The sequence below is a fragment of the Drosophila eugracilis genome, unplaced genomic scaffold (genome assembly GCF_018153835.1).
Source record: "Drosophila eugracilis isolate 14026-0451.02 unplaced genomic scaffold, ASM1815383v1 contig_1781, whole genome shotgun sequence".
In the NCBI taxonomy this organism is placed as follows: domain Eukaryota; kingdom Metazoa; phylum Arthropoda; class Insecta; order Diptera; family Drosophilidae; genus Drosophila; species Drosophila eugracilis.
The window spans coordinates 651821-672101 of NW_024572623.1; the positions used below are offsets into that span (position 1 = coordinate 651821).

At 41.4% G+C, this 20281-nt stretch overlaps 2 protein-coding genes across 2 annotated transcripts in view; one reads left to right on the forward strand and one right to left on the reverse strand.

Annotated features, from left to right (window-relative positions):
- Positions 1–20281, reverse strand: part of LOC108111335 (headcase protein) — an 80092-nt gene that overhangs the window by 39591 nt on the left and 20220 nt on the right. Inside the window, 1 exon segment of the mRNA XM_017220756.2 lies at positions 7264–7360. Coding sequence (XP_017076245.2) covers positions 7264–7360 — 97 coding nt within the window.
- LOC108111336 lies at positions 9922–10847 on the forward strand. The gene is made up of 5 exons (XM_017220761.2): positions 9922–9933; positions 9995–10052; positions 10118–10200; positions 10257–10389; positions 10446–10847. The coding sequence occupies exons 1-5, from the start codon at positions 9922–9924 to the stop codon at positions 10526–10528; spliced, it is 369 nt and encodes a 122-aa protein (XP_017076250.2). The 3' UTR covers positions 10529–10847.

A 20281-nucleotide genomic window follows, 5' to 3' on the forward strand; every position in this document is an offset into this window, starting at 1 on the left:
CATTTTTCCATTTACTTTGGTTTATGCACCAACACTGGCCTTGTCAGCCGAAAAAACTTGCCCCTCTACCCCCTCGTTAGTTGCTGAAAATGACTACTAAACAAATTAAGCAATTTATTTTCATTAACGCAAATAAAACTAAAGACTGCAGCAGCCCTCAAGCGTGGCGGTTGTCGCCTTCTGCCTCTGCTGCGAAAATGTGATCAAGTCGAGGAAAATTTTAATTGAATTTCGCTCACATATGTTGACATTCCGTGGCGTGAAAAACCAGCCAACAATTAAGAGAAAAATGTAACATAAATCAAAGTCAAGTGGAAAATCGAAAACATGGGACACTAAAACTAGAGCCAAAGCCAAACTAAGGAGATTTATGGAGCCGAAGCGAGGCAGAGGGCGGTAAGTAGGTGACTCTAGACTTGGGCGCGGGTGGCGCTCTATAGGAATTATGTCATCGCTGAAATCGATTCAATTAAAATGTTTTTTTCTGCTTTTTAGGAGGGGGATAGAAGGGGGAGATCTGTCATTCCAACGAATTACAATAATTTTCAATAAGCTTTCCAGTTGCAGTTGCTTGGCCCGACATCTCAGACACTTGAAACGCTCAACACAATGATGATGATGATGATGATTGCAGTGGTGATGATCGTCATTAGCATCGGGCCAATCGGACATTATGTCAGTCAACCAGCTGTCATACAGCCCCGAGAGAGCCCAATTGCCGGGACAGACTCGAAGGCAAACAATCCCCGAAACTCACTCGAACAAATGAAAATGAAATGTGGAATAAAAAACGTACATGAAAATTACATTTCCCGGCAGACTGACTACTGCAACTCATCCTCACTTTGCCTCCTCCTCCCCTCGTTCTTCCTTTATTTTTTTGCCCCTCATTTTTGGCCAATTTCTCCAAGGCAAATGAAGCGTTAAAAAACACAGAGCCAAAGAAGCGAAAAAAAAAAACAACAAACAAAATTGCAAACCGTTGCGGTTCAGTGGCTCAACCGGCGGCAGTGGCAGCTGCAACTGCAACTGCAACACATCAGCGACGAAAATAATTCCAGGCCGAGCCTTAAAAATTTCAATTAACTTTCCAGCGGGGAAAACAATGCCAAAGAAATGCGGAAAATTGCTAGGGGAAAAGAGTGACGTATTTAAGCTTCGTTGGAGAGAAAAGCCCTGCGTGATTAATTTAATTTCCTTGGAGATCTCCGCTCTCGGATATTGTTAATAAAAATAATTCAATCAAATATTTTCCTCTTTCAAGAGTTAATTCATTTTAAATGGGATTTTATTTTGAATTAAAAGTATTTTATTTTAATTTCTGTAAGCCCAAAAACAAGTACTCTTAAGTGGCAGCTGACCTTGCTGCACTTTTGGCCATTTAAAAACGTTTTCGATTTTTATGTTCAAAAAGGCCTCGACTGTGAGTCTGAAAAAGCCAACACCGCTTCAAGCCAACTTATAAATGCACTGAAAAAAATGCCTTACTAAACTTTAAGTTTTTAAAAACTAAATAAAAAGGGAAAGCAAACTAAAACTTAAAGAGATTTAGTTTGATAAGTAAGAGAGCTCTTTTTATGATATTTTTAAAACTTTTCCAGAGAAGTCTCTTTTTTCTCTCTGTGTATTTGTTATAAACAAAGCCCGCCTTTTGTTGTTACTTGCCTAACTCTTGGTGTGTGTTTGTGTGATAAATCTAAATGAAATCATAAAATTGAGACGCGACAAAGTCGGAGCTTGGTGGGTGTGAGATTAGCTCAAGCGAAGAATGAACATTAAAAAATAAAAATAAAAAATAAATTCCTTTGTTGTTGTTGCTGCTGCTGGTTTTCTCACTCTGGTGTTATTGTTATTGTTATTGTCTTTATTGTTGCTGCTGAGGATTGTAAACAAATGCCTAATTGACGAATGCAAATGACGCTGACATGTGTGTGCTTTTTTGTTGTTCTTTTTTAGTGAATTTTTGTTGTGTTTTTTGTACATTTTTTGTACATTTTTTTGCTGTGCTTTTGTGTGGGCAGCAGACTTTGAAGTGCTTTTGCCATTTTTTTAGGTTAAATCAATGTGCGTCTGTGTGCGTGCTCGTTAACATCGCAAGTCAATGCATTTTAAATTTGTTTAATGCGCGCCTTTTTAGCATTTGCGGTTGTAATTAGCGCAGCCAACGAGAGTTCACTGTGGCATGAGTTGGCTGGATGAGTAAGAAAATGATATATAAACTTGTCCAAAGTTAATTTCGCTTAAAGTTAAGAGCTGCTGACAGTTTAAATGCTCATTCTTAAAGTTAGTATGAAAATATTCTCAAATTTAATCTTTAAGTTTAAGTTTTAAGTTTATGATTAACTTTCTTTCCCACTGTACTAAGAGTACATTCCCAAACAGCTAATCGATGTGATAAAGTAAATATTGAATCCGAGATGACTGACGGACGGGACGGGACAGGACAGGCCGCGAGCCTTGATGTCTCCGTTGAGCTGCTCAGCGGCCTCACCTTTCCCCGTGAATCAATCCTCCACGTGAGTTGACATTTGGCATCTCTGTTTATGGAGGCAGCAGAAAACCGAGGCAAGTTCAACAACATTTCAATGTCGGTCGCTGGGTCTCCGCCTTCGTACTCCCTCCTCTACCCTCTACCCTCCTGTCATCTTCTGTCTTCTGAGGCCTCCATCTCTCTTTCAATCATTTTCAATGTCTGTCAGTAGATGTCTTCGTCTCTGTCCGTCGATTTGTCCTTGTGGCTCCTTTTTGCAGAGGGACAAGGACATTATCCTGTTCATATGCCTCTGTCTCAGCCTCAGCCAGGCGGCAAGCTTAACGACGGGAAATGCCAAAATCACGAAAGAAGGAAAGAGAGCGAAGGAGAGCGAAAGAGACATAACCGCAATAAGTTGATGAGGAAAATTGAAATTAAATTTTCCCCACAAAATGCCATTCAAAACTGGCTACCAAAAAAGGGACTTATGGCCAGGTTAATGAACTTTCTTCTGTCATAAGAGTTAAGTGGGTATAAATGTTATCGAAATGTTAGGTAAATTCGATATAATTATCGATAAGGCAACATCTACAGTTCCATATCATTATCGATAAAGCAAAAATGTTAATATTCTTTGATATTTCCATGATCTTGGTAAGTAACTTTATTTTAGCTCTCCTCTACTCCCTCTGAATAAACTCAATCAATTTGAGAGGTTTCCTCCCAAGGCACTCTCTGACTGACCCCAACTGTATCTCCGCTTATTAGAAATATGTTTTTGTCACTGCCTCGAAGGCATTTAATTAAGCATACCAAACGACGAAGGGGGCGGGTGCTAAGAGAGTCGAGACAGAGGAAAAGTCGTACACGAACCAACATTGCAGCCAAACATAATTATTCATTTTCATTGTGGAGGCACTTTGGAGGCACTTGAGCAAATTTTGTGCAATTTGCACCACGCAAAAGTGCAGAAATTGAAATAAATGGATGATAAGCCAAGGAGGGCAAAGCGGGGGGATTAAAGGGGGTGGCGAGTGGAGGATAAATGAAGTGGAGTGCTCAATGTTTGTCTGCCCGCTTGCAGCAGCAACAGCAGCAGCAGCAGCAGCAACGGCGGCAGCGAATTGCAAACAACAATTGCAATGGTGTCTGCAACATGTTGCCATGACAATGACTGTCGACGTTTGGCGCCGTCTGGCAAACATACAAACACACACACAAGCACACACACACCCTCGCAGATCTATAAGTACACACAGAATCAGCCGAACGCAGACAGACACACCACAATGCATATCAAATGCTTAAATGACAACAGCAACATCAACTCAGCCAGCAGCAACATCAAGGAATGCACAGAGAGAAACCAGTAGGAGGTTCCAGAATCTTCACTTTACTCTAATCTTGAGTTAGTAGAACTGAAAAGAGAAGTTCCTCAACTTTCCTCTCCGTGCAACAGCAGCCACATCAACGTGTGACAAAGCAACTTGGGTCGGAAAAGCGGGGAAAAGTGGCAGGCGGCAGGCAAAGGGAAGTGGCGAGGGTATTCCCCCAAAAGACAGTTACAATAAATGTCATGTTTAAGGCAGTCAAGCGACGCACATCACTCCTCAAGAAGAGCAGACGACGGCCAGCCAAACTCCATCAGCAACATCCGCGCAAGCAGCAGCAGCAACAACAACTTTGGCAAACATGGCCCGAAGCAATTCCACTCGCACCTGAGTGGGCGTAGACATGTCTGAGATGGAGAACTTTTGCATAAATTTGCTGGCTTTAATAAAAATTTAATTCGGAGTGGAATTTGCACATTGCAACGACCGTAGCATATGCCAAATTTTTGTAGTTTTGCCTTTTTCATATGACGACGGCAGACTGCATAAATTTCGGGCCTGTCCAGTGGCGCCCATCAACAGAGTTTTTGTCTCTTGCCATTGCGCTGGAATGCGGCTCAAAAATCGCTGACACTGGCAAAGAACTGCGAACGGAAAGCTCTTTGGGGCACAGAATGTGCAGCAGCCATCAATCTGGGAAAGTGTCGTGGCGACAGCAAGATCTACTAAAAAAGCAGGAGAGCTGGAGATATACCCTTTAGAAAGGAGTTAATGTAAAAATTTTCCTTAATTTTCTTTGATAACAACCTTTAAACTCAACCAACTTTTCCCTTGATTATCCTTTTTAACTTACAATTCCCTAAGGAAGGGTATCACTGATCCAAGGACTAGTAGTGAGAGCCTGTCAGCTGCTGAGTTTGACAACAGCTCTGGAAAATTTCCGCCAGCAAGAGGCAAAAAGGAAATCCTCTGATGTATAGTGTCAGTTTAAGAGAGCACAAAAAAGATGAGGAAAACAAGAGGGAGGGAGGAGGGAGGAGGTAAAAATGATCGCCAACAGCCAGCGAGAACATTTATTTATTTCTATTCAAATTTGAAATTTCAGACTGCGATTGCGATTTGAGATTTGCCAGCAAAAAGCAGACACACATGGCAGACCGACCACTCGCTCATCAATCATTCATATAAAAACTTATTTTCTTGCTTAAAGTTGGCCAGAGAGACAAAGATTGATTGGCATATTAAAAACGCGCAGAAAGCAGAGCAGATCTCCGGAATGAATCATCATGGAACCCCGTCACAGTCACACCCCCTTCGGAGAGGATTAAGGAAGAGCTGAAACAATTAGCAGATGTGCAGGAGTCCCAATTGAAGTTCAATCCCCGGAGCTGTGTTAATTATAATTATAACTGCCTGGGCTTTTTTAAGCTGTTTTTTTTTTGGATGCTCGAAGCAAATCCCTTGACGGCCAAAATGTCGACAGCTGATTGGGAGAAAGGTTAACCCCCGAAGTCTATGATATGCTGATTAAAAAATCAGCGAGCCGGCAACAACCCTTTCGGGAATCATTGAGTGGCAAAGCAAATTGCTGGATGATTAACAAGTTGACTTGTCTTAATTATGACGAACGGGTTTTTTTGTTAAGTTTTTTGATCCGTTTTGTTTGACTTGGGGATTATCCTTTTGGGCAAACAAGGAAAACTTTAGCCTGAAAACTTGAACTTGCTGTTCCAGTTCTTTAAGCCCGGCTAGAAACTTCTAACCCACCGAGAAATCCTAGACAGAAAACCGAAATTTCGCTTGGCTTGCATGGCATTTTGAATGGCATTAAATATTTATAAATTCAATTCGAAATGCAATTCGGAATGCATGCCAAAAAGGAGCAGCTTTACCAGCTACACCACCAACAACAACAACAACAGATTGAATTGTAAAGTTTTTAAAAGCAATTCGCTGCCAGACAATGCCTTCTCTTTCTGCTCTTTCGCTTTTCCGCTGCGTGCAGACATCGCATAAGTTGGCCAAAAGGGAAATTCCGAGACCAGCTGCAGCAGATACAGATACAGATACATTCGCCAGATACAATTTTGGCTACGCAAAACATATTCAAAGCCCGCTCGGGTAGGGCACAAACTCGGGTGAGACAGGTAGGTAGGTAGGATTGTCCTGCGAGATATTCACCCTTGCCACTCCGTCTGCTGCTTATGAAATATTCAAGGCGCACTCCAAGGACCTGTGCATCCTCATATCATACATACTCGTGTGTTATGATTTCATGAGCTCTGACCAGGCTTTCGCCAGGCTTGCCAACCGCAAATGGCGAAGTTTGTCTTGGAGGCTCGCTAATTGCCACTTGAAATAATTCCCAGTCCAGACTTGCGGCTCCAAATCGGTTTTACTCGGTTCAATACCCCCCCAAGCCCGCCTCAACCGCAAGCCCAATCATATATAATATATATATATCAATCGGGGCAAACGCAAACGCAACAATGGGATTCAGCCGAGCATAATCCATAACAATGTGCAGTTCGAAGGGCTTAGCCAGGCCTCAATCTCGAAATTCAATGACTGGCACTGAGGAAAGTTCTTGGAAATTTGAAAATTCTTAAGGAACAAGATGAGGTAGAACCCTTCTTACCAGCTTATGATTAGTTATCAACAACCTTTTGGGATTACATTTTCTTCATAACTAAGTTCCGCCTTATTTCTCTCAGTGCCCTTGACGTACAGCTGAAATCAACTTACACTTGAGCCAGGCATCTCCCTTACTCCCACAACAATGAAATTGTTTGGCTGGGCATTACACCGACTGTAAACAGAAATCCGAAGCAACTCGCAGGGGAATCGGGGCTATATAGGGGTCTATATATTCCAGTTTGAGGCGGAAAAGTGGAAGGGAAGGAAAAGGCTGAATGAGAGGCGGCGAGATTGAAAGATAAGCAGCCGGCCCAAAGACTTTTTCCCCTTGATTGGCTTCCAATGCACTCATTCACAATCGAAGTGCAGAGAGAAAATTAACTATGAAATAAATAAAATTAATAAAATTTAAGATTTTCCTCTAGCTTCCCACTCTAAACAACTTCTTAGCTACTCATGTGACTGCCAAAAGCGCTTAGACAATGAATATTTGTGATTTTCTGGGCTGCAGTTGCGGAGCTCATCGCTTCTTGAGAATTCTGGCTCAGCCTCCTCCTCCTCCTTAAAGACCAGCTGGAAATTATCTAATCCAACAGAATTAAACCCCCTTCCCCTCCAAGGCATATCCAATTGCCAGTTTGCCAAGTCAGGCAGATATTTGTTTGCCTTTCCTTCCAAGAAAGCCAAGTCAAGCCAACTCTGCGGTTTCTCAATGGGTGAATAATACTGGCCATGCTGAATGAGTGTGCGAGTAGATAGCCCCCCAGCTTAACTATATATATTCAGATATATTTATATATAGCTTATATAGACATAACTCACCTTGACTTGATAAGAATTCAAACGAGTCTTTGGCAGCAAGTTGAACGACGAAAAGTCCAGGCGACGGGAAAAGATCCCATTGCAGCCCGATGTGGAGCTGGAAAAGTCATAGAAAAATATGCATAAATCAGAAAAACGTTAGATAAGCAGCTAGCAGAATATGAATGCACAAATTCCTCTAAATAAAAATGTAAATTCCTTGACAGCTGGAAAATTGCAAAGGCGACAGGCGATGGGCGACAGGCAAGCGGAAATTCTTCGAGTCTCAGATTCAAGCCGGATGGCAGAGCGATAAGGATTTCCCTCTCTAAACTTTACATATTTGCAGTTCATACAGTATTGGCTGTAAACCACGTAACTAGCCATTATTCTGACTAATCGAATGCTACGTGACTTTTTAAGTTCCCCTCCCCCACCCCATCACTAACTCTCCCTCGCTCTGCAAAGAAATTTCTTTTCTTTCTTTGCCGTTGCCTTTGCTGACGTCAGAAGAGGGGGCCATCGCGAAAAGGAAAACAAACTTTTTTAAAGGCCTTAAAAGCTTAAGCCTGACATTATGAAATTAAAACAAATAAAATTATAAACAATTCCCTCAAGAATTCACATTTTTGCATATTTTCCTCTCAGCTTTTTATAAGGCAAATAAAGTTATCAAAAAAGCTTAAAAAACGAGAAAACGAAAACGAAAGCAAACACAAATTTCGCAAAAAACAGTGGGAAAAGACATAAGAGTCGAATTCATTGGCTGACCTTGACATTGAATAGATTTTATTATTTGTTTTTTCCCCACATTTGTTTTTTTTTTTGCATTTATTTAAATTTTAATTGTACTTCCACTCGGCGCGGTCTCGCTCGCTCTTATCAGCTTGGGAGGGGGGCTGGCTGGCTGCTAGCCACTTAGCCAATGTGGAATTTCAACTTATCTACAGAAAACAATGAAAACAAAAAACTTAAAACTGCCTTATCTGGCAGAAAGTACTGCTCTGGCCGTTAGAAATGCTATAATACGCTGTTTATTTACACCTTGGCTTCGGCTTCGATTATATAACATAAACAAGGCAGACCGAATGTCGCGGCGTCACTTTCCAGTTAGTCATCGCGACTTGTGCTAATCAGCCTGCTTAACATTAAAAGTTAAGTAAATTATTCCTTAAAGCAATTACATTCGGTGGGGAAATTCAATTTGGAAAGGTTAATTAAGCCAAGCGCGGACATTCCTTCACCCACAAGCCAGTTACCCGCCGCTAATTTCGGCAATATGAATCTTAATTCGAATCGAAAAACACAGCAGCTGGTCGCTGGTCAGTTCAGATCGTTCAGATCATATATATATATCGAATGTGCTCGACCCGGTCTTTATTGTTTGCTTATTTTATTGATCGGATCTCGCACTCCAGATCGAGATGTGCACGGCTAATGAATTTTAATGGCCCAAAAGCGCTTTCTGGCCTTCCCACCGCCGCCTCCTATTATTATTGCTCATTTTTGGCCCGAACACGTGCGCCCTGCCCTGGCTCTTTCTTTCTTTCTCTGGCAAAAAGCCCCTTATTAAAGGCGATCTTCATTTTTATGAGTGTACCCTTACTTTATGGTTGTGCTAGCCGAGTGCTAGAATAAAATCGAGCATCGTATTTGGCTGGGCTATGAATTTATCGATTTGGTCATCGAATTATGGATTATTATCACATATTGCCTACGCGAATCGAATCGGTTTTTAATTGGCAAAGTAATAAAGTATTTCCCTCTGAGTTGTTTGAGTGGAAACTAAGTATTAACCTGGTTAATCACTTTACAGCTAGCTAACTAACTGATTTAATTTTCACATCACCTCCCAAACAAGCATCTCATTCAGGCAGAGTATCATAAAATGATTCAATTTCCAGCTATCATTATGGCCGAATTTTGCATTTAAGCAGGCAGGCAGGCAGGCAGGCAGGCAATCAAGATCTGTGAGTCAGATCCGCCTCCTGTCAGCCCCAGCTATATTATGGCTCATAGCATATAGCTGTCATTGGAGAGCAATCAATGGGCTTCGGATTTGGGGGCTGGCCGTGTCTTCCTGTCTGGACTTTTGTTAGACTCAGTTCGGACTTGAATGGAGTTCAAAGTGAAGTGCTGCAGTCACAGCTGGCCAAGTCCGAGTCCGAGTCAAAGTCCACAGCCAAAACGAAAACCAAATCCAGATCCAAGACCCATGAATGTGCTGTAATTTATAGGCGGCGTCGCTTCCGTCGCCTGTCAAATTGAATGAGCCAAATGAGTTGAGCAGCCAAGACAAAGGCGTTTCAAATTAGAATACCAAACATTATCACATGTTCCGAGCAGCTGACTCTGACCTTGAATGGCCAAAAAATTAAACACACAAGCGAAGCAGTGTTGCCATATAAGCTATTTTATAGCTAAATATGGTTCGCTAAAATAGTAAAACTGTTCCATAATCGAGTCTTATGTGGAAAAGGAGCCTTTCCGTTAGCACATCCCTCTCATGTAGAGTGACCAAGTTGTAATATGTATATTACTAGGACTAGTGTGACCATTCTATCCTAATAAGGGTGATTTTTAGGTCATATACTACTATTACTTTAATCATAGAATAAGTAGTATATAGAGACGATCGGTTCGATCAGGCGAGGCCTTCGCCCTGCTGTCAAATGAGACATGAAATGTCGGGTACCCAGGCTGAAGTCATGCTGCTGCTGCGTGAATCTGCGGGCGGGCTGCTTTTTCTTAGCGCTTTTCGAGATATGTGCATCGATCCTGGGCTTCTGTGCGGGAGAAGGTAAGCAGAGGTAAGCTCTGGTTTCCTTGTTGCTAGAGGAAATCTTTAATTTGTAAAACCATTTCCCACCAACAGGTGGTCGCCTGCTGGTCATTGGCCGTTTTGCCTATTTGCTGCACTTTATTGGCTCAATACTTCTCATGACAAGCAGTATTGTGGTATGTGATCACCTCTTGAGGTTCTTTCTCTGATCCCATGACATCTCTTGCAGCAGATCGAAGTGCTGGTCCCCATCTATCTGGTGACCAACCTACTCCATCTGATCTTCTGCACTGTCTTTGTAATCGACTACGCAGTGAGCTGCGGCTTCTGCACCTTGGAAACCATTCCCGTATTCGTAACACTGAGTGGGTTTAACTTTTGTTACTCAAAAGATATATCTTCTAAGTTGGTTATACCTTAGTTTTCAGCGTGTACTTCTGGCTGGTGGCATACTCCTATTGGCGACGCCTCCAATGGGAGAACAATCCCGAAAACGACGACTGATGATGAGGCCATGAGGGTGATCAGTAATTCTGGATCTTGAGTGTTTATTTTGTAGCTTTGTGTTTGCTTTTTCATGTGTACTTTTTTCGTTTTGGCCTTAATTTCACACTAATTTGTAAATTTGCCTTTAATGCCAAAGACAAAGAGGAAAACGAAAACGAAAACGAAAAGAGCAAAGTTCCGCAAATTGTTTGTACAGAGAAATATTTCGTATTCACTGCGGAGGCGAAGAAGAAGTAAATGAATTGAAGGCAATCAGAAGCGGCGAGGGGAAAACTATTTCTATTGGTTTTCCTTCTCGGTGGAACCCAATCACTTCATTCCCGGGCAATTTTCAATCACGTGCTAAGTGCTGCCAGACAGAAAAGAGTCGATTTGTCTGCCCTGCCACGGTTAGCATGCAATGCGAGAGTCGGAAAATCGGAGTATCGGAGGGAAAACTGGAGCTGATTTGTGTGCTGCATAATTTTCCGTGCCACACACAGCAGAGGCAGGGGTCTGGCTGCCCATCAAGTGGCAAAACTATTTGCCCTATCACGTACAAATTAAAAATGTGAAATGTTTCAATTTCTGTGGGTCTGTCTCACCCAGTCCCCCCTGTACTTCAGGGGATTGCCTCACGCCAAGCAAAAACAACAGAGCTCCACTTCAACTTCGATTGTGGATCCCCCTTTCCACTGTTAGCCACCTCTCTGTTACTCTATACCCTCCACTATCCATCGGTTTATGTAAATTCATTCGCGGTGACTTTGCTTTGGCGCCCAATTAGTTTAATTTATGCAAATACAGCGCGGGCCACTGACAGTGCGTACCGAAAATGTAAGTCAGCGGATGTGGCTAGCATGTGGTGGCCATAATCGGTAATTTTGTGATTGGATAATTTACAAAATGAAAGTGTTTTTGAGCCACTCGAAATTGCCATTAATCGATTATGGCGAACCGTTTAATTTCGGACAATCGATAATTTAATCGCTCGCTTTTGATAGGGCGATAAATAATTTAAGTATAGCCAACTTTTAATGTGAAAGTTGAAATTTTGCAACATTTTTACTTGAAAGTCAGACTAGAAAATAAAAAATCGATACACAATCGATAATATCGATAATAACAGAAATTTATATATGGCCTTTAAATTATGCTTAACTTTTACTTAATATTTTAATAAGAAAATCAAAAATCGATGGATAATCGATAACATTATCGATAATAATAAAAACTTCTATATGGTCTTGAAATTATGCTTAGCTTTTACTTAATATTTAGATTAGGAAATGAAAAATCGATTCATAATCGATAACATGATCGATAATAATAAAATTTTCTCGATAGCCTTACATTTCTGATCTACACTGCCTCTTCATATCTCGAGGCCTGCTAAATTTAGACATGTCTCCAAGCAGCTGCCTCGGCGAATTTAATGATTTTCATGTTTGTCGATGTTTCTTCGGTCAAACTTTGCTCTGCTTCGATCCGAACTGATCTCATTTTCGTTTTGGCCACAAAATCAAATCTCCATTTGAATGTCGATCAGAGCGAGCTTCTTTGGGTCAGCCTTTTCTGCCAATGATGGGCTTGGCGGCCTCCAAGCAAATGTCATAGCTGCGATTGCAATTAATCGATAAATTACCAAATTCTGGGCGCCGCCAATTTTTATTTTATTTGAGATTTCATTTATGATTTCATTGCTGAGTACCTGTCCGTGCGATTCTTCAAGCGCTTCGAATTGTCGTTGCGATTTGTACATTCGATAATTTGAGTGCGATTGGTGTTATTTGTGACTTTTTCGGCCACACCTCTCGATAAATTAGACGCTGGCCAAAATGCGCAACAAATGCAAAAATAATAATAATAATAATGGCAAATGTAAATAGACGACGTCGAGCGGCGTACACAGTTTTCGTGCAACTGCCGCGTCTCACGTTTTTCCCATAAATAACTAGCTCTGGGTAGTGTCCCTCCCTCCCTATGCCTCCCCATGCCACCTCCTACCCACCTGCAATTCAATTTAAATATAAAAATAAATAAATTTATATCTCTTTGTTTTGGAGTTGAAGCCGCTGCCGCTGCTGCTTCTGGTTATTGATTAACTTTGGCAAGCCCAACGCCCTCTCTCAGACACGCCCCATCATTTGATTGAACTTTTCCCTAAGCGAAATAAAAATTGGAAATATTGGAAAAGCTGCAGTAGGCCAAGACAATGGCACAGCGAGATAAATCAATGCAAAGCAGGAGAGTGGAAATCACACTTCAAATGGCAAAGTTGGCATTGCAATCAAAACCGAAATGAGTTTCCATCTCTCTCTATCGCCGAATTAGCCAAATCAAATTAAACGGGGAAATATTTTACTTTCCTTTCTCTGCTTTTCAGTTTTCCCTTAACTTGGGTTTTGGGTGCGGTGTTTAATATTTTCCCAGGCTGGGTAATGGCTGTAAAAAATAAATAAAATCCCACAGCAATTTATTAAAATTTAAATCGATTTTTTCCTTATCGTTTTTTAGGTAGAGAAGGCAGGGTGGTGAAGCTTTTCCATATAGCGGACATAAACAAATTACAAAATGCATATGAAATGCAATACAATAATGTGCAATCTCGTCTGCCAGAGGAACCAGTCGAACAGTGGGCACTCAATAAGTGAAATCCCTTACTTGTAAACCAACTTCAAGCCAAGTTATAAACATTTTAGTTTGAGTTTGCTTGGTTAGTTTGTAAAAATCTGCTGATAAGCCTATCTAATCCCCTTTAGCCAACCCCCACTGTACTGCAATCTGAGCCCAGGCCAAAAAACTGACCGCATCGCGACGCAAGATCAGCGGCGAGTGCAAATTGATTAATGGATGCTAAATATTTAAAACATTTTCCAGTTGCCTGTGTAAAGCGAAACCATGAAAAGTGGCCGCCGCTGCGTTTGCGCTTGCTTTTGCTGTTGTTGCTGTTATTAATTGTTGTAGTTTATGCCTTAAAACGGCAACCAGTTTAGTTTAGTCCGAAGCACTCTCCCCTCCCCCCTCTAAAGCTAACCAAACTAAACCGAATGACTATCGCATCTGTTCGATCTTTGCAAACGATCTCAAATTGCAGTGGAAAATGGAAAGAAACTTTTGGCTTCGGTTCGGTTAATTGCGCAAATTTAGCCAAGAGGCTCTGATTTAATCCATGGAAATAGCAAATGTTAATCATGTGGGTTGTGTCTTTAGACCCGGAGTCTCTCACAATAACAGACGGACAGATATACGAGCTCATTTCTTGCCACACCATACGTTGCGGTTGTGGCTGGGACGACTGTCTTTGTTCCAAGTACGAAGCGGGCAAATTAATTAATAAAATACAAAATACAAAGCTCTGGGGGAGGAGGAAAGTAATAGACAAAAAATGAAACAAATCGAAATAAGCATAAACAATGCTGAGCTAATTAAGGCAGCAGCCCAGCAACAGCAACAGGGGCAGCAACAGCCACAGCAGCAGAAAATGCCAAGCCAGACCGACCCACATCTAAAAGTTGATCGCCTTAAAAACTTTGATGATCGCACATAATGGTACCCAGTGTTTTAAGAATCGTTTATGTTAATGAGAACTACAAAATTGGAAAGGTGAAATCTATAAAAAGGGGTGTACTTGAAGGCAGGAAAAGCAAACGTTTATTGGTGAGTAAAAATAAAGTTTTCTAAAGGGAAAACCAACTTTAACAAGTTTAAACTTAAACTATTATTACTTCCCTTAAACTTAAGCTACAAACTGTCTATAAAACCCTAAAGACTCCTTCTCCCGCTACCCTATCCGCTAATAAAATAAAAACTGTTGCACTTGAAGCGCAACGTGGAAACATAAATCATGGCGAAAAGTCATTTTACAGCGATTCCGAATCGGAATCCGCAGCAAAGGCCAAATGTGGTACGTGGCCAAGGAGGGGGCAAGGGGGAGAGGCAGACAGGCCACGCATGAACTCGAACTGAACCTGGCCTGAACTTTAAGCCCAGTAGCTATTGTTGGGGGAGGGCGTGTGCCAGCAACCAAAAGCTGACAGCCACAGCCGACGGCCACAAATAGCAAAGGGAAATCTGAATGCACGGAAAATATTTCTTTAAGTTAAGTTATGGCTAGGAAAATATGATTTTTAATCTTAGATAATAAACTTTTAGATAGTATTTAGCTTTTCAGGGTTTAGTTTAACATTTAGTTAAAGTTTTTATCAGTTTCTTTAACAACTTTGTTTTCAGTGCAAAGGTAAATCGTGATTTCGTAGTAAAATCAGGTTGATGAGCGTTGGACAGTCACTGAAAGTAAACTAGTTCTTTGGGCTCAGCATCTGCCGGGCAACAGCAACAGGCGCTCGTTCTGGGTGCGGAGGTCTCCTTTCCAGCACGAACTAAAACTTTAAGCCAAAAGCACATTCAGTTAGCTAGCCGGGGGAAGGGCTATAGAAAGAAGGCGGCTTTAATGCCTTTTCCCGAGCCCGGCAGAGAGTGCAAGAAACCCATAAATTAGCCAGAGTGCGCCTTATCCATGTGTGCACCATGGCGATGGTGGTGGCATGGTGGCATGGTGGCATGGTGGCATGATGGTGCTCCATCTGAGTTAGTGGTCAAATAAATAGAAAATTAGCCAGACATTGGCCAGCCAAGCAGCAAAGGCACAAGAAACGAACAAATAATGTGGATGTTGCAGCGGCATAAAGAGAGCAATAACAACCCAAGCAGCGACGCACATTAGTTGCCATAAACTCGAGACCGGAGACTGGAGACTGGAGAATATGGAACCGGAGTCCCGAAACTCTGGACTCAGAGGCCGGAGGCAGAGGCAACAGCTCATTGCCGCTAATTAATTGCGAGCGGTCAGGCGGGCCCCACAAAGAGGTGTTGGCAAATAAAAATGAAAATGAAAAGAAGAAGAAAAAAGGGAAAGGGGATCGATTGGGGTCTCCCTATAAATCTGCCAACGTCAGCAGCTGGTGCTGGCCAGGAATTTAAGAATCCTTCAGCTGGAAGAAAATCAAGACAAGTCATTGAAGGGGAAACATTCCTTGGGAAAGAATCTTAGAGATGCTTTTTAATCATTCTATAGAGTATTTCATATTCCTTAACTTACCATCTAGATATATCTCCCCAACCAAGTCTAATCCTTTATAATCTTACCTAATCGGTGGTGCCTCCCATTTCTTAGGCCTCACCCCGAAATGAATCACGAAAAAAGCCCGAAAACTTGTAAATATTTTTTACGCTCGCGTGTTAATCGCAAACAAATTAAAACTAAGACACATACGAAGCGAGGGGTTAGGGGACTCATATGCCAGGAGGCGTTAGATGAGGGGAGCGGAGCTGTTAATGAAAATGCCACAAAATTCCCATAATGCATTGCGAGGCTGTCTAGGAGACAACTTCGACTTCACGCTGCGCTACACAAAAAGCAAAAACTAAAAAAACTAGCTGTGAAAAGTCTCATTACTTTGGACAAATATGCAGTGTTCGTGGGCAAAGAGTTGGGGCAAATGTGCAAAGTTGCCAAGTTTTTGTGGGGCCAAAACTAAAAGGAGAGGGCAGCAACTAGACCGCAGCAGCTCGCGTGTTTTGCGGTGGCAAGTTCATAGATACAGTATCATATATATATTTGTATATATAGAGCAGGCCAGGCGGCAACTGTGACTCGATCCCTTTTCACTACAACACTTCTCATGCCACACGCACAGTTTTTGCAATTAAAATGGCTTTGGATTTTCTGGCTTTTCTCTCTTGCAACATTCAACACATACAGCACATGTGGGGACACATTTTTTCCAGAGGCGTCAAATTAATTGCCACAACTTTTGCCAGCCAGCCACTAACATTTTTATTTCACATTCAAATGACTCAAAAAACAAGGCGACAGATCGATGGGCAACATGTGTAAGCCAGGCCCAGACACATTTAAATATTATTCTCGGTTTAATTAATGGCTGCTTCTCTCTGCCTTTCTCGGGTAAACACATTTAATTACATCTAACCCAAGAACTTTGTGGGAAATTCGTGTGAAAGGAAAGCATTTACATGCTAATGTGTATGCTGACTGGACTCTAGAACTTAAACCATCAACATTAGAAGAGTTTTTATCCTTGAAAGTTGTTGTATTTTCCCTTTAAGAGCTAAGTTTTAAGACCAATATTTAGTGATTAGTAAGTAACCTTTTCTCCTTGACTGGCGATGCCAGCAAATCTGGCAAATTTCAGAGATTATTTGCAGTTCGCGGAATTCGTGATCAATCAATATTTGGCTAGCTCAAACAGTGGATACCAAGTAAGAGGGCCGTAAGCTTAGTAGAAACTCCCATGCGTAAGACTGGTTAAGAGATCTCTAAGTAAACAGCAGCCAGGAGAAGAAGGTCGAGCCCCGAAATCGTGTGTATCTTTGAGTAACGTGTCTGCAAGTATCTGTATCTCATGACAAATTGAGCTGTCGGCGGCGGCGGCTCTTTGAGCCCCGCAAACTTCCTCTATAAATCAATGTACTTCGCAATTCGTATCTTTTGAGCAGCCCCAGCCAGGCCGACAAGTGCAAATAGCTTGGAAATATTCAAAAATAATTGGAAACATGTCCGAGTTGCTCGACGATACTCTGAAATCTCATCGCTAGAGCAGCTCACATTAATTCTAATTGGCAATATTTTTCCAGTTCTCCGTTGATTTTCGTTTCATTTGTTACTTATTTTTCGTGTCTTTAGACATCTAACGATTTCTTTGGGTCTCTCCAAGGCACCGATAGAGACAAAGGCACGATTCGAGGTGATTCGAACTCGAACTCCACCCATTTTCAATCCACATTTTCAGAGTTTTGTGCAACTGACACTTGACATGCCAGCGAGGGGCGGGATCGAGGACTCTAAATGAATGCACTCGCTTGATTTATGCATTCAATTAGGCACGACTACAGTGCGTATGAAAAACGATGGGAAAAGATTTCGAAATCGAAACTAAAAGTGAATAAAAACCTATCATAAAATTTGAAAAAACCAAAAGTTAGTTATCATAAAAATCTGTTATTGATTTCCTGTTGATGTAATATCATGATGATAAATCTCAAACTTTAACAATCACAAAACCATAAATGTCTTGGCAGTTATGTACCGCACTGTACATATGGCTCTTAAACTTTAATTGCAATTATCCAATCGACAAACTCCTAAAAATGTGCTCAAAGTTTCTGAATCATGTTTCGTACTTGTTTTCGAGTTACAAAATCATTTTATGTGCCTTTCTTCTAGCGGCCGCTGCCTGCTAAGCCATATTATTATTATTATTATGGCTGGCCAGTGGCATTGTCTGGCTTATTTATGGCCGCCAAGCTTAGGCTTAGATTTTTAATTAATTCAAGGCTCTCGCGGCGGCACGTTCCCCCCTTCGCGCTTCTCTCGCATAATTGTGTAATTGTTGTCTGTGGTCAGCCAACGCAATATTGTTGAAAAACAGAAACAAAAATTAAATAAAACAACCTCCTCCTCCTCCTCCTCCTCCTCCTCCTTCCCTACTACTGGGTTGAGTCATCATCATCACCTCATTGCCGCCATGCGTTACGTGGGCGTTGGCGTGAAAATTCTAGGGTTGAAACACTACGGAAAATGTCAGCGTAAAATTGTGGGAATTCCCTTTCTTCAGCAGCGGTCAAAGTGCATTTTCCCCCTGTCAGATTGCAATTAAAATTCATTAGCCAACGGACAGCCAAAAGTAAAACAAGCTAAATTAGTCGAGTCACAAGGCAAAGGCAAAGGTAATTCACTTAACAGCACGACGGCAGCCCACAGCCCACAGCCCACATGGCAGCATAATTAGACCAAAACCAAACATGTTTGCTGGCCAAAACTACAAAGGCGGCTTTTACACGCTTTTGTTGACAACTTTGATGGGGGAGCAAGGAGGGAGTACAACCACCATAGTATGGTTAGGTGTATTTTCTTACCAAGAAACTGCAGGCCCCTACAAGTCAGTTCTAACTTTTAAAGGTGATTTAAGCTAACAGCTTTTATCTAAACTAAAGAATAGCAGATTCTAAGCCCTTACAAGCTTAGTAATAAAAGAAAAAGCAGATCTTAAAAATAAGATACGGAAGACAAGCAACTTTCTAACCAAATTATAGCAACCTTTTATAAAGACTAAAAAAAAAACAGAAAAAATAAGCAAATTTCATATGAAATATGGTCAGAAAAGGGGAGTGGGAAAGGGGAAGTGAGACAACAGAAAGGGACTAAGGGCCAAATGTGTTGAGACCACAACATGTTAAGTGTTATTTATGCGGTCGGAAGATTTCTTATTAAGATAGGGCTAGACGCTATGGCTCTACCCCTCATCACCAGACTTCTCTACCTGTTAGGGCCATAACAAATGTGGCTCAGACTTTTGACAACAAAAAGGGTTCCTTTTTTTTTTGGGGGGGGTACAAAAAAAAAACCTACAAGAAATGGCCGAAGAACAGCTGCCCAGTCAAGAATGAAAAACAAAGTCACTTCCTTGGGGAATTTGGCGGAAAGATCTGCCAAGAAGGAAACAGGCCTTGCTAGAGGAACTCACATTAAGCATACGCCGCGTATGAAAGCGATAAGAAAGCTAACCCGCTGGGAAAAAGATAATGAATGCTCAAACAAAGGAGTGTGGGCCGCTTGAAATATATCGAGAAACAAAAAATAAATAAATAATAAAATTTAAGATGACTAATTGAGTTATTTGAGATCTTAGACACCAGGATACCCCGCCCAGGCACATTGATATCGATTCTATTAGTGGCAGCAGTGTCAAGACCACCAGACAATGCCATCATCAGAGACTCTATTAAGTGCACACGGCGTAAAAATAGACCTCACTCAATGCAATCCATAAATTACAAAGCGTTTAATTGTTATTCAAACAAATGCGATAAATTCGCCGCCATCTAGAATATTTTCTAATTACTTGCAATATTCAATTAGTGCCATCTACATGCAGCTCGATCTTGCTCTATTCCGATTCCATTTGCGATCGTTCGATCGATCGATCGATCTGTCCAGTGACATTTCATTAATTACCGCTAATTTGCTGCTTTCCTGGCCATTGAAAACGTGATGGCAGTGCTTTGTTTGTATGGACTTTTTATAGATTTTCCTATTACCCAAATGCAAACTATATTATTCAAACTAAATACTGATTAAATTATGGAAATTCCCATTTTTCCATGCACAGCCCCAAGTTGAGGGGGTGAATCATTCGGCTTTATTGCTATTTGCCATTTACTGTTAGAGCGACGACCAGTTGACTTAAAAGTGCATTGCAATTTCCAGCTAAACGCAGCAGCAACAACAATCGCCATAATAATAGTATGATGTCAGCCATCCAGAGCTGTATCAATAAAGAGAAAGAGAGAGAGAGCTTTATAGGTATAAGAAAGAGAGCGAGTGCCTTCTCGTTGAGTGGGCGACAAGTTCAATTTGGTTCCATTTAAAGCTCAAGGAAAAGGGGGGGAAAAGTAAGGAAAAATGAGGAGAAAAATATAGAGAAAATGAGAGGCCAGCAAATCCCATTTTCGTTATAGCTAATTCACAATAATTGTTAACAATGACGTCGGTTTCGCGCGTTGCCCGATGCCCGCTGAGGCAATTTAAATGCAAATAATTTTGTAAGAAATTTACATGGCTTTAAATTTGAATATAATTACGCGAATTAGACGCCGGGCTAGCTTATGGACAAATTGCCCGAGAGGCCCACGCCCACCATTGGCCCCACTTGCTGGCTGAGCTTTCTACTTCATACACTTAAAAATGAA

Bases quoted from the DNA above. Each gene is read 5' to 3' on its own strand.
- LOC108111336 (XM_017220761.2), top strand. The intron at 10,053-10,117 runs GTAAGCTCTGGT...TCCCACCAACAG, and splicing joins GCGGGAGAAGGTAAGCAGAG to GTGGTCGCCTGCTGGTCATT. The intron at 10,390-10,445 runs GTGGGTTTAACT...GTTATACCTTAG, and splicing joins TCCCGTATTCGTAACACTGA to TTTTCAGCGTGTACTTCTGG.